The 13538-nt window shown below is 47.0% G+C and overlaps 1 protein-coding gene across 2 annotated transcripts in view; it reads left to right on the top strand.

Annotated features, from left to right (window-relative positions):
- The window catches only part of BFSP1 (beaded filament structural protein 1), a 43494-nt gene extending 32642 nt beyond the window's left edge, over window positions 1–10852 (top strand). For both annotated transcript variants that reach the window (XM_057300926.1, XM_003810596.5), the window contains exons 6-8: window positions 5712–5932; window positions 7734–7819; window positions 9728–10852. In XM_057300926.1, coding sequence (XP_057156909.1) covers window positions 5712–5932; window positions 7734–7819; window positions 9728–10683 — 1263 coding nt within the window. In that variant the 3' untranslated portion in view covers window positions 10684–10852. The remainder of the gene's footprint in view (window positions 1–5711; window positions 5933–7733; window positions 7820–9727) is intronic.
- Window positions 10853–13538: the final 2686 nt, after the last annotated feature.

Raw genomic sequence — 13538 nt, 5'->3', positions numbered from 1 at the left:
ATCTAACGGTCCAGGCAGAAATAGCAGTCACCTGGCTCCGGATAAAGTTCAGGTTGCCACATGGCCCCACCCTTGGAGGAACCCTGGGCCAACCTCTCTTCTCTTCGTCTCCTGACCCCTCCTGCAGTTTCTGGGACCTCCCCTTTGCTCATTCCTTCTCTCCTTTCTGGAAGTCCCTTTCCTTCCTCGGTTCCCAGGACCGGTCCTGCCTCCTCCTGGAAGCCCCTTTCTTCCTCTGAGATGCCCCGGGCGTGCCTCCCCTGCTGGACTGCGGCCTTCTAGAGGAGGGTCTGTGTCTCATTCTCCTCGGCCAGGCTGGTGCTGGGTGGCAGTGGATGCCGTGCCACAGTGGCTCTCGTCACAGGCATCTCCATTCCTGTTGAGCTCCTGAGACAGGAGCTCTTACTGGTTTTCCTGAACACTCTTCCTTCTGATGAAAGGTTTAAATTATGGAGCTATAAAAGCCACATCGATATAGACATCAGTCCACTTTTATAAACCAAGTCATCACTTCACTGGACTCAGCAGAATCCCGTAGAGCATCTGCGACCAGTGCGGGGTTGGAGGGCTCTGGGCCTCATGGTCGTGTGGGGGATGGGGGCTGTGGGGGCGCCCAGGACAGGAGCTCCTCCCGCAGTGCTCCAGCAGAGGATCTCCAGCCTTTAAAACGTGCAGCCTTCTTCAAACAAACACAAATGCACACCCAAGAAAACACCCCATCCCTCCACCCCCTACCACTACCACAAAAACAACAATCACCACTTCATGAGACATAAAAAGATTGCACTCCACTTGTAGGGTAGAAAGATCACAGGTGACTTTCCTGGGCTCTCATTTCCCATTCTGTGATGCTTTGTGATTCTATTTACAGTTTAAAACTTTGCTAAGTGAAAACCTGCAAGGAGAGGTCTCTGCATGGCTCACACTGACTTTCCCATGTCTTCAGAGAGAACAGGCTGGTGTTGGCCTGTTGCTGTGTGGGAATGGGGAGTTTGCAGGGGCCCTGGAGACAGAGTGTGTGTGTGTGCATGCACGTGTGTGCTTGCATATTGTTGCCTGCAGCAGGGAGGAGGCTGAGGTGCAGGACAAGGGTGGCCTGGTTCTGGGAGGTGTTTCAGACCTTGTTCAGGTAGATTCGAATCCTGCTGTGGTATTTATGGGCAAGCCACTTTGCCAGTGTGCCTCAGTTTCCTCATCTGTAAAGTGGAAATAATGACAGCCCTTCCCTGATAAGGTTGTTGTGAGGTTGATGAGTTGACCCAGCTTAGGACTTATCAGCATGAGCCACTACCCCCGCTCTGGGCTGGGGAACCCACACCCAAAAGGAACGGCCACCCCAGAGCTCCTGGGTCAGTGATCTGGGGTACATTCTCTTCATATGTAATTTTTTCTTTTACTCTTTATTATGGAAGATTTCAAACATAGAAAAGTGAGAGATTATAGGTGCTATGGCTCACGCCTGTAATCCCAGTACTTTGGGAGGCCAAGGTGGGAGGATCACTTCAGCCCAGAAGTTCAAGACCAGCCTAGGCAACATAATTAGACCTTGTCTCTACAAAAAAAAATTTTTTTTTTAATTGGCCGGGCATGGTGGCATTCACCTGTGGTCTCAGCTACTGAGGAGACAAAGGTGTGGGGATCGCTTGAGCCCAGGATGTGGAGGCTTCAGTGAGTCCTGATGGCAGCACTGCACTCCAGCCTGGGCAATAGAGTGAGACCCTGCCTGTCTCAAAAATTAAAAGTGAGAATAGTCTGTCTCATGAGCCCTCCTGCCCCATCCCTCAACACATGGCCCCTCTATGTTCTCTACAGCCCCACACACTTCCCTCACCATGTAATTCCAACACTTCTTTGAGATTTGGGGCTCAAAGGGGTCTTTTCAATCCCCATATTCCTTGGAAGTGTTTCCTGGAGTGTCTGAACACTCTGGTGTGGGTGAGATGTGGCTGCACCAGGCGTTAGTGTGTCTGACTTGTATTTGCTATTACAGGCGACTGTTTGAATCCAGATTTCTTGGGAGAAACAGAAACTGGATCACACTAGCTGAAACAGGAAGGGGACTCTTGTTTTATTCAGAAGTAATTTTAGATTTTTGAAAAGTTGCAAAAACAGCACAGTAGTTTCCAATATATACCCCTCACCCAACTTCCACAAAACCACGGGCCGATGATAAAAACCTGGAAATTAACAATGGTCCTGTCGTATTAATAGACTGCACTAAAACCTCACCAGTTGCTCCACTCGTGTTTTTTCCTGGTCAAGATCCTACTCACATTTAGGTGTCATGTCTTGATTGTCTCCCCCATACTGGGATGGTCCCCAGTCTTTCTCTGTCTTCCATGACCGTGATGCTTTGGAAGAACCCAGACCAGTGGCTTTGTGGCATGTCTCTCCTTTTGGGTTTCCCTGATGTTTTCTCAGGATTAGATGGAGGTTCTGCATTCTTGGCAAGACCCCCATGGAGTGACGCTGTGTCCTGAGTATTTCGTTATGTGGCTGTGTCCTCATACAGGTGACATTAACTCTGATCACTTGGTTAAGGTGCTGTCTGCCAGTTTTCTCCACCGGAAAGGTACTTTTTTTTTTTTTTTTTCCAAAGGAGCAGGGTATAAAAGGCAGGGCATGAAATCTGAGAGCAGGTGTGCATCAGGAATCAGGAACCAGGAACTGGGAGCTGAGGCAGCTGCTCTCCGTCTCCTTTTCCATCTCTTCCTTCTCTTGCCACGGCTCCCTAATTTCTGTTTGTCTTTGCCTTTAGGCTTCATTTCTTTTCCTCTCCAAATAATTACCTTTCTCAACTTTGCCATGCACATGAAAGCTCGCCACTCCAGAGCGGCAGCCTCAGACCCGTTCATGTGTCCCTGTTGTCTAGAACCTCCCACCAACTCTGCGATTTCTGAGACCCCTTTCCAGATTCCCAGGAGAGAAGGCATGTGACAGGCCAGCCTAGGTCAGGCCCACCCCTGGTCCTATAACTCTGCACAGGAGAGTGGGGTCATCTTGTTGCTGGGACCCTGCCTTTGGATGGGTGGGGCTGACATCAGACACAGGGACAACGTGGACTGGACAGACATCTCCCCAAAGTGCTTAGCACACGTACCTTTTCTTCCCTTCCTCTTCCCTTCTAATGCAACAGATCTATGGCTGAACACCTGCTTTTTCTTTTTTTGACAGAGTCTCGCTGTGTCACCCAGTCTGGGGTGCTCTGTCACCCAGTCTGGGGTGCAGTGGCATGATCTCGGCTCACTGCAAACTCCACCTCCCGGGTTCAGGTGCCTCAGCCTCCAGAGTAGCTGGGATTACAGGCACCGGCCACCACGCCCAGCTAATTTTTGTATTTTTAGTAGAGATGGGGTTTCACCATGTTGGCCAGGCTGGTCTTGAACTCCTGACCTCAAGTGATCTGCCCGCCTTGGCCTCCTTAAGTGCTGGGATTACAGGTGTGAGCCACCACACCCGGCCATTTGCCGAACACCTTTGAAAGCTACATTTTCACTTAAGGAATTTCATGATCCAAGGGCATAAAGTGTATAAAGTGAAGAATTGGGTTTTGATGGCAATGATCATCTTCCAGGGTGTCCAGTAGGTACATTTAGGTCTGGATGTAGGAAATGCCTGCAGTGGACATACATGAAGTTGAATATAGATGTGTGTCTTGCCCCTTGTGACTCGAAGTGTGGCCCATGGACCGGCAGCATCAACATCACGTGGGAACTGGTGAGCAAGGCGGAGTCTCCAGCCCCCCATCCCTGCTGAGTCAGACTCTTAACACCCTCAGGTGCTTCCAGTGCACCCTGGCTTCCAGAAGGGCTGCGCTAGGTAGAAGTGTGGTTTTGTTTGTTTTGTTTTGTTTTTGAGGACCATGCGTGTCAAATTCTTTCCTACTCAAGAATGAGATTGGAAAAGAATCATGATATCTCGGCCTCTACTTTATAAAGTTTAAATTTTTTTTAAGCTTCTTGACTCTTTTTTAATAACACTTGATCAAGCACAAGAGAAAATATTGCAATCAAGAGATGTGGGAAACGTGAGCTGTAGGAGGCTGCGGCTGGGGTAATGCGGCATCACTATCTTACCAGAAACATCTCGTTAAAAGTGGGACTACACGCCAAAATAATGAGAAAAAGTGTAGTATCGTAAATACATAAACCAGTAACATAGTTGTTTATTATTATCGTCAAGTATTATGTGTTGTACATAATTGCATGTGCTAGACTTTTTTTTATGCAACTGGCAGCACAGTCTGTTTACGCCGGCGTCCTCACAGACATGTGAGTGAACGTGTGGCTCCACGGCCCTAGGATGGCTGCGGTTGTCACAAGGCGACAGGAATTGTCCAGCTCCATTGTACTCTTATGGGACCACCATCCTATATGCAGTCCATTGTTGACTGCAGTACTGTTATGTGGCCCACGACTGAGCGTTTGTGGGTCTTTGTGTATCATCACAACCTCTTACACTGAATATAAAACTATCTCTTTCTGCTTTCCTCCCTTAATTTTTACTTGCTCTGATTAATGTACTGTATTTCTCTGACATTATTTTATGTGTACACAAGGGCACACACATACACCTTAGCTACCAAAACATAAATGTAACTCTGCTGATCCAAACTCGGGAGAAAATCAAAGCTGAATGAGAACAAGGAAACTTTTCTCCCACTCAGTATTTCAATAAAGGTAGCATCTTATCTATTTAGTATGTGCTTCTTTTTACTTATTTTTTTGCTATCAGATTTATGCTAATTCATTAAAGTCTGAAGAATGTACTTTATTTGAATTATACATATTATTCCACCGATAGCAAGTTTTTTTTCTTTTTCTTTTAGACAGAGTCTTGCTCTGTTGCCCAGGCTGGAGTGCAGTGGTGTGGTCTTGGCTCACTGCAGCCTCTGCCTCCCAGGTTCAAGTGATTCTCCTGCCTCAGCCTCCCAAGTATCTGGGATTATGGCGTGTGCCACCACTCCCAGCTAATTTTTGTATTTTTAGTAGAGATGGGGTTTCACTATGTTGGCCAGGCTGGTCTCAAACTCCTGACCTCAAGTGATCTGCTAGCCTCGGCCTCCCAAAGTTCTGGGATTACAAGTGTGAGCCACCTGGCCTAGGTTTCGTTTTATTTTCTAGGTTTGTCTTCAGACTGCCTTTGGGGTGGGCCTCCTTATGGGCTAATTGCAGAGGGTGCTGATATTAGTGCAAGAAGGGCTGGGTGCGGTGACTCGCACCTGTAATTCCAGCACTTTGGGAGGCTGAGGTGGGAGGATCACTTGAAGCCAGGAGTTTGAAACCAGCCTGGGCAACGAAGTGGGACCCTATCACTACCAAAAAAAAAAAAAAAAAAAAAAAAAAGCCCAGCATGTTGGTGCTTGCCTATAGTCACAGCTACTCAGGAGGCTGAGGTGGAAGCCTTTAGCCTGGGAGGTCGAGGATGCAGTGAGCCGAGATTGCACTCCTGCATTCCAGCCTGGTGACAAAGTGAGATCCTCTATCAAAAAAAAAAAAAAAAAAAAAAATTGTGTAAGGACACAGGAGCTCAGTTTTCACATTGCTTTTTAGCTTAAGGATTCCAAAGTGATTCATTGCTAATCTCGAATGGACAGAGAAACACACAAACAACATAAAACATTCACCGAGTCCAGGTTCCTTATCCTGGTGAGGTCTGTCTCTTAGGGAAGAAGGGGGATGGATTTTCTTACAGCGTGTCCTTGCCCACAGACAACAACTCTGGAACAAGCTATTAAAAGTGCCCATGAGTGTTATGACGATGAGATTCAGCTTTATAACGAGCAGATTGAGACACTGCGCAAGGAGATTGAGGAGACAGAGCGGGTCCTGGAGAAGTCTTCTTACGACTGCCGGCAGCTGGCGGTCGCCCAGCAAACCCTGAAGAATGAGCTGGACCGGTATCATCGTATCATCGAGATTGAAGGCAACAGGTGAGCGTGTGCCCTCCCCATCCAGGCCACTTATTCCTTCCACAACTCTTTATTGAGTGCCTATTGTGTGCCAGGCACAGTTATAGGCAGTGGGCATGTGTCAGGGAAGGAAACAGAACAATTCCTGACCCCATGGGTGTTGGATAACTAGTAGGGGAGACAGAGGATGAAGGTACGACCAGTGCCGAGGAGGAAGTTCCCGCAGGGAGGAGGGTGGTGGCAATAGGGGTGATGGGGGAATGCTTGCAGTTTTAAGTAGGGTGGTCAGAAAAGGCCTCACTGAGAAGCCTGTGTTTTGCTCATAGGCCTCTGGGGACATAAGTGTCCCAGCAGGTGGGATGCCCAGGAGTATTTAATGAGGTGCTGCAGGTGAGCTACCTGGCACGGAGCCTGGCACTTGAGGGCACTCAGAGGTGTTGGTGATGCTCCTGCTGCCATCCTCACAATTCTTAGCACCTTGCTGAGTCAGTCTGTGGCTGTGACTATGTGGCTGTCTGGTCTTCTCCATAATGGAGCTGTGAGTCGATCCCTACTCACTTTAAGAAAGCTGGGAAATTCTCTCTTTCTCTCCAGCTATGCTGGTATTCATAGCTACCGTGATTTCCAGAGAACGGGTTGGGAATTAATTTGTGATTCTTCACTTCAGTCTTGCTAAATTCCTGGGTTTCGACTGAATGAAAAGAGAAGCCCCCCACAACTGAGGTCCCCACCAGGAGCAGCTCTTCCCTTCGCGCTGGGTGCTCTCTCTTGGCTGTGAGCACTCGAATGCTTGGCAGGAGAAGCAGGATTTTATTTTTCTTTCTCCAGTGCTGGTCGGTGTATCTGGCATGATTCCACATTATATTTATGTCACAGTGAACACTTTATGCACACATCTGCAAGAATAAGTCTGGAGCTGGCATTTCGGTGACTTTGTAAACATTTTTGTTTTGGGACAGGGCTTCACAGAAAGGTGACTGGATACCTCTTTTATTTATCTATAAGTTCTGATTTTGGTCTAATTTTAAATTGATAGAAATGTTGCAAGAATAGAACAAGGAACTCCTGAATACTCCAGATTCACCAGTTGTTTATATTTTATCTCAATTGCTTTATCATTTTTTCTCTATTTATATATGATGTGTGTGTGTACATATATACGTATATATGTATATACGTATATATGAGTAGATATATGTATATATGTATATGTGTGTGTATATATGTATATATGTGTGTGTATATATACACGTATATATACATATATACACACACATATACATATATACACACACATATATACATACGTGTGTATATATATATACACGTATATACACGTGTATATATATACACGTGTATATACACGTGTATGTATATATGTATATACACACACAAGTATATACACGTGTATATACATATATCTTAAGTTGGAGATATCATACCCTGTTTACCCTAAATACTTCAGCCTGGGTTGACTGCTCTAATTAAAAAAATCAAAAAGGCAAAAAAACAAAAGGCAAAAAAATAAAAAAGGCACTGTCTCATGGAGAAGTGGCATTTTTAGGTTATAAGCAATCCCCACTTACAATTTTTTGTAGGTATGTTTCACAGTTTATGACTCTTGAACTCAAAGAAATGATCACTTCCTTTATGTCCTCATCCAGTACGTAAATGTGTGTATGGCTGTCTGTTTAAAATGATATCTAATTCGTGAGCAATTTGGTCTAGAGAAAGCTTTTTTTTCATTTTTGCTCAACATTAACGAGAGTCGCTCTTGCCCCTGACCTCTGTTTGGCTTGTTCTTTCTGGTTCTTTCTGCCAGGCTGACCTCTGCCTTCATTGAAACTCCCATTCCCCTGTTCACCCAGAGCCATGGAGTCTCTCTCAGCACTGGATCCGGTGGGAAAGGTAACGCTCCCCAACACTGGACTTCTGTTTTTTTCTGTCTGGAAAGAAACCCAGCGGCTCTCTTCCTGACTTTAACATTCATGCTTGCTTCAGATCCATCTGGAAATTAAATGCTTTTATGTGAAGGAGGACTCCTTCCCACCCTCTGCCCTCTCTGGCTTGCTAAGTGACTGAGCTGAGAAGTTTATAAGGAGAAAAATCGACTAGGGGGCTAGGCTACCTTGGGCATGCCATCCCTAATGTGAGGCATTTATTTTGTATTTTTATATTTGTTTTATGGTTTGACAGCAATAACTTTTACAACACAAGGCATTTAATTGGGCAAAAAGTACAACTCAATATTCACTTCTTGCTCCCTCCGCTCGGCAGTAAGTGAACACTGGATCACATCCCACCGCCTCCCCACATTGAATCAAAGGGTTTGTGCCAACGCGTGTAACCTGGTGTCCAGTGCAGAGTGGCTGCTCAGTCATCTCTCATTCTCCCCTCCCTCAAACCAGGCAGAAACAGCTTGGCTGGTAAATGTGGCATCTGCCTTCAACATTTGGTCTGTAAGACCTCACCTCACATCGAAATCTCCCAGTTCTGAACAAGCCCAGCATTTGGGGAGAAAAGAGAAGGTGGTAATATGGATGCTCATGCATATAGGGCCTTGAAATCCTTATTTCCAGATAGCTCAGAGGGCTTTGTGGAAATGGCGTTCCAGAGTCAACATGGTTGGAAAGGGAACAGCCTTGCAGCTGGACGCCCAGGGCCAGGTCTGCAGACGTGCGGCCCTGCAGGGGCTTGCTCTCAGAACGGTCCCAGCTTGGCTGAATGCTCTGCTAATGCTGTTCTGAAATTCTTAATAATTTGGAACAAGGGGTCTTGTGGGTTTTTTTGGCACTGGGCCCTGAGATTCTGTGCAGTCCTGTAAGCACCTCCTCCTCGCATACCAGTTCCCAGCAGTTTTCCTGTGCCCTGTCCCTCTCTGCATCCCTTGCACCTGTGGCTTTGTGACCCATGTCTGCTGTTGCCGGCTCACCTGGCTCTCTTTTTATTGTGAATCAGCCGTGCTTGATGCCGGTGCTTGATCGGTCTTGCCCTGTGGTTACCAGTGGGAAGGGATGCAGGGGATGACTTTTGGGCTGAAAAAGTTCAAAATTCACTATGTGGGTGGAGCCCGGAAGCCTCATAGATTATACCAGGTGAGAATTTTATGTGTTTTCTTCAACTTTTAGTTTTTCCTTTCAGCTAGTCTGGAAGCAGGAGGGTGGACTTGGGGCAGGGGATTCCTGTCATTTCTGAATTTCATAGCATCGCTTCCTCTCTTGGCCTGGGAGGAAGGGGAGGCTGATCACAGCCGGGTGGCATTTATCTAGCTTGAGCTAAATATGGAATGAGGTAGATCCACCGTGAACGGGTTCCATCTCCAGGCCCAAGGCCATCTGAGCATGTCAGAAGCCCCCAGGTAGCTCTGTCATCTCTCCTTTGAGGAAGTCAGAGGAGAGAATAACTTTGAGGAATGGGCTTCTGTGGATCCAAGTGTCTGCTGTGAGCTCAGTGGGGCTGCAGTGGGAACAGGGGCTAGGGCTCCCATTGAGTGTCAGGACAATGGCCTTGCATACCTTGGTAGGTTCTGCCTGGTGTGGTGGTGAACTGTGGGTGTCAGAACAGGGAGCACCTTCCCTCTGGAAGCCCAAAGGCATCCAGTGACTTGTCCAGAGTCACCCAGCTGGACCTCAGCCTGGGCCATGGAGCAACAAAGCCAGGGCCTTTCTTCCATTGCTTCTGCTCCAGATGAAGGAAGCCCCACCCTAGTACTATAGGCGTTTGTTTCCGAGAGAGTTAGCCTATTTTCCAACCAGCGTATTTTCTTTCTCTCTCAATGACAATTATACTGGAATTTCTGCCTGTGTGTTTTTCCAGATCTTACCAGAGCTCTGCAGGATATAACAGCAGCAAAACCAAGACAAAAAGCCCTCCCCAAGAATGTTCCAAGGAGAAAAGAGATTATAGCAAAAGACAAAACCAACGGAGCTCTGGAAGATGCACCATTAAAAGGTTTGGAAGACACAAAGCTGGTACAGGTGGTGCTTAAAGAGGAAAGTGAATCTAAGTTTGAATCAGAAAGTAAAGAAGTAAGTCCCCTGACACAAGAAGGGGCTCCAGAGGATGTGCCAGATGGAGGGCAGATAAGCAAAGGCTTTGGGAAACTATACAGGAAGGTCAAGGAGAAAGTGAGAAGCCCCAAAGAGCCTGAGACCCCCACTGAGCTCTACACCAAAGAGCGGCACGTGCTGGTCACAGGGGATGCCAATTACGTGGACCCTAGATTCTATGTCTCCTCCATCACAGCTAAAGGTGGGGTGGCTGTTTCTGTTGCGGAAGACTCTGTGCTTTATGACGGCCAGGTGGAGCCCTCTCCTGAGTCACCCAAGCCCCCTTTAGAGAATGGGCAGATGGGTCTGCAGGAGAAAGAAGATGGACAACCAATTGACCAGCAGCCTATAGACAAGGAGATTGAGCCAGATGGTGCAGAGCTGGAAGGCCCTGAAGAGAAACGTGAGGGTGAGGAGCGGGACGAAGAGTCCAGGAGACCCTGTGCCATGGTCACACCCGGTGCAGAGGAACCGTCTATACCTGAGCCTCCAAAGCCTGCGGCTGATGAGGATGGAGCTGAGGTGCTTGGGACTAGGAGCAGAAGCCTGCCAGAAAAAGGCCCTCCCAAGGCTTTGGCCTATAAGACAGTGGAAGTGGTGGAATCTATCGAGAAGATTTCCACGGAGAGCATTCAGACATATGAAGAAACCGCTGTGATCGTGGAGACCATGATTGGAAAGACAAAGTCAGACAAGAAGAAATCAGGAGAGAAGAGCTCTTAAAATGCCCAGGCTTAATGGGCTAAAATGTCTTTGGGGCCACTGTAGGGGTAATGCTTTGATATTTTAGAGCAAATGATAAAAGGGTGAGGGTTCCTGTTTGGATTAGACCATAGTTGACCCATCTGGCATTGCCAACGCAGCCTTCATTAAAATGTTTTCTTTGCTTGCACATCCTTTGTCTAATTAATAGGGACCTTGGGAATGTAGGTGGGTCAGCTTCATGAGGACAGGGATGCTCTGTTAAATGGCCACCATACCATCCTCATTTAGGAAAGAGACATGCTCTTCATCCTGGTTCATAAGTCTCATTAGAGACTCAGATAGCATCTGGATTTCACACAGAAACATGCTGGTTGATGACATCGGCTCATCTTCATTCCATTTCAAGCACAAGTGTGTGCTTATGTGGATGAGTGTTTTGCTAGAGATGAAATTATTAAAGGCATCTCTCTTAATGTGGATTCCCCCAGAAGCTGATCCCAAAGCAGAGAATGCGAAGTTTCATTGGAAGATGAATTTAGGATGCACAAGTAGGAGAGTGGAGAAGGCAGGGAAGAGAAGGGAACCAATAAGGAGGACGTTACCACCAAATCAGCTCACACCAGGGGCCACTGAGGAGCTCTGGCAGACAGCATAGATCACGTGCCTCAGAGTCAGCCTCCCTGAGGGGTGAGGGAGCTGGGGTATTAATCCCCCAGCTCCTGGCAGTCAGTGGGAGGTGTGCTCTCTGGGGGCCAAGAAAGCTCTCAGGCAAAGATGTCTAGGTGCTGGCATTTGGAAGTCAGGCCTGGAAATACAAGGAAGTACTAAGGGTCAAGGGGTCATAGGCAGTGCACCAGTGTCATCTGCCACCATATGTGTACCAAATGTACTTAGTATGAGATACTTAAAATTTTCTCACTCAGAGATTGCAACCTAGGTCAGGTTTCAAGAAGCAAAGTGAAGTGTCACTATGTAAGTTCCTTGTTTAGAAGTGAGTTAATTAGTCCAGCAAGCATTTATTGAACATGTACTATGTGCCTGACAGTGTGCTGTGCCATTAAGGAGCGATTTTTCAGACTTATCAATGCTCTCAATTACCATAATATAGCAGTGGCCATGTGAGTGTGCATGATCTTGCGTGTGCACACACACATGCACACAGGTGCTTACTGTGTCACATCCTAAAACACAGAAATTACTCAAAACCAGAATCTTTACACAAATGTCTATGTTGCCCTCCAGTATCTATCTTTGTACTCACAGTCCAAAAATAAGTTATGCCAATTAAAAAAAGTCTCCTTCCCTGTGTAGCTTCTCCAAAGTACATTAAGGGAGCTGAGTAAATGTGTTTAAATGGGTTATAGTATCAGCCTACAAAAAGCATCTGGTGAGACAACTACACATAATTAGAGGAAGTTGACAGAGTCACAAATTACATTCTGTTATTTCTTGGTTACAAATAATATAATACTAAATGGAGTCACCTTTCCTTTCTATTTAGAGCTTGAAACAATCTTGTTCCAAATTCATTTGAGGTTTGGATTTCAAGAAAGAATTAGGCTTTTGTTGTTTTTTCTAAAAGATGAATGGGGAACCCATTCCACTGAGTTTTGAAATATTTATAACTTAAAAGCTTAAGGGAGAATGATAGAAACCATTAGCTGGAGCCCAGGATGTACTAGGCTTTGGGCCTGTGTGTCTATTATCTTCAGCTTCAACAGCCACTGCAAAGCCTTTCTTTTCCTCCTTGGGTCTTTTTATTTTCTGAACTATGTGTTCAGTTTATATTATTTTAAAAGGCAGGGGGTATTGCTTTAGAAAGAAAGGTCATTTTTATATTATATTCAATCAGTCAAGAAAAATGGATTGGGATCTGTTCTGTGCCAGGCATGGTCCTGGTCACTGGGAGACAGCAAGGAACAGTGGGACGTGGTCCTGCTCTCACAGATGTGATGTTCTAGTGGGGGAGGAAGGAAACGCCATGCACGCGGGTAGCGAAGAGAAAGTCAGAGACTCTACCATGAAGGGACTCAACTAGCGTGACCTGCTAGAATGACTGGGGGTCTAGTTTGGATTGGGTGGTAAGGGAAGACCCTGTGAAGGGGTGATGTGGGACCTGAATGACAACACGGGGTATAACATACAGAGCTGAGGGTAGAGCATTTCAGGCAGAGAGAGCTGCACGTGTAAAGGCCCTGGGGCAGGAGTGAACTCGGCCTGTTCAAGGAGACATAAAGGGGACTGCAGGGGGTCAATGGAAGGAGGTGAGGTGAGGGTGGGAGGCAGGGACCAGGTAAGCACCATTTCCTGGCAGGTGCACCTCAGCCTGAAGGTTGAGCCGATACTGTGAAATGCAGGGCTGGCTGCAGTGCACGCTTTAGAGCCTAGTCGGGCTCTGACTGTGCAAGGGTCCCAGGGATTTGACTCACTTGCTCATTTTCTTGACACTCTACTGTCCCAATCTAGTTCTGTTTTCTTCTGTAGAGCTGCAGAATGGGTTCATTTCTGGGCTTTCTCTCTCCCCAGGGTCCTGAAACACGCACGAAATCTTTGGTTTCATAAAGAGTTTCTTGTTAGTAACATGGAGTCAGAGCAGGCCTCCCGACAGCATCCATGCAGGGTCCCGACAGCATCCATGCAGGGTCCCGACAGCATCTATGCAGGGTCCCGACAGCATCCATGCAGGGCCTTGGTCTCCTCTTCCCTGAGGCAGCTTTGGGTCTGTTGGGAGCAAGACTCTCCCAGAGTGCCTGCTCCATACAGCAGCTGTGTGGTAGCCCCTGCCCCACTCATCTTCCCAGCACTTGAGTCAGTGACCCGTCACTGCTGTTGTATCAGCCACCCAGGGTGTCTCGCCAGATCCCCCAAGTCTC

This window comes from Pan paniscus, chromosome 21 (assembly GCF_029289425.2).
Source record: "Pan paniscus chromosome 21, NHGRI_mPanPan1-v2.0_pri, whole genome shotgun sequence".
Classification (NCBI taxonomy): Eukaryota; Metazoa; Chordata; class Mammalia; order Primates; family Hominidae; genus Pan; species Pan paniscus.
The sequence above is the reverse complement of the archived record's forward strand: the minus strand, read 5'-3'. Positions and strand labels throughout refer to the sequence as shown.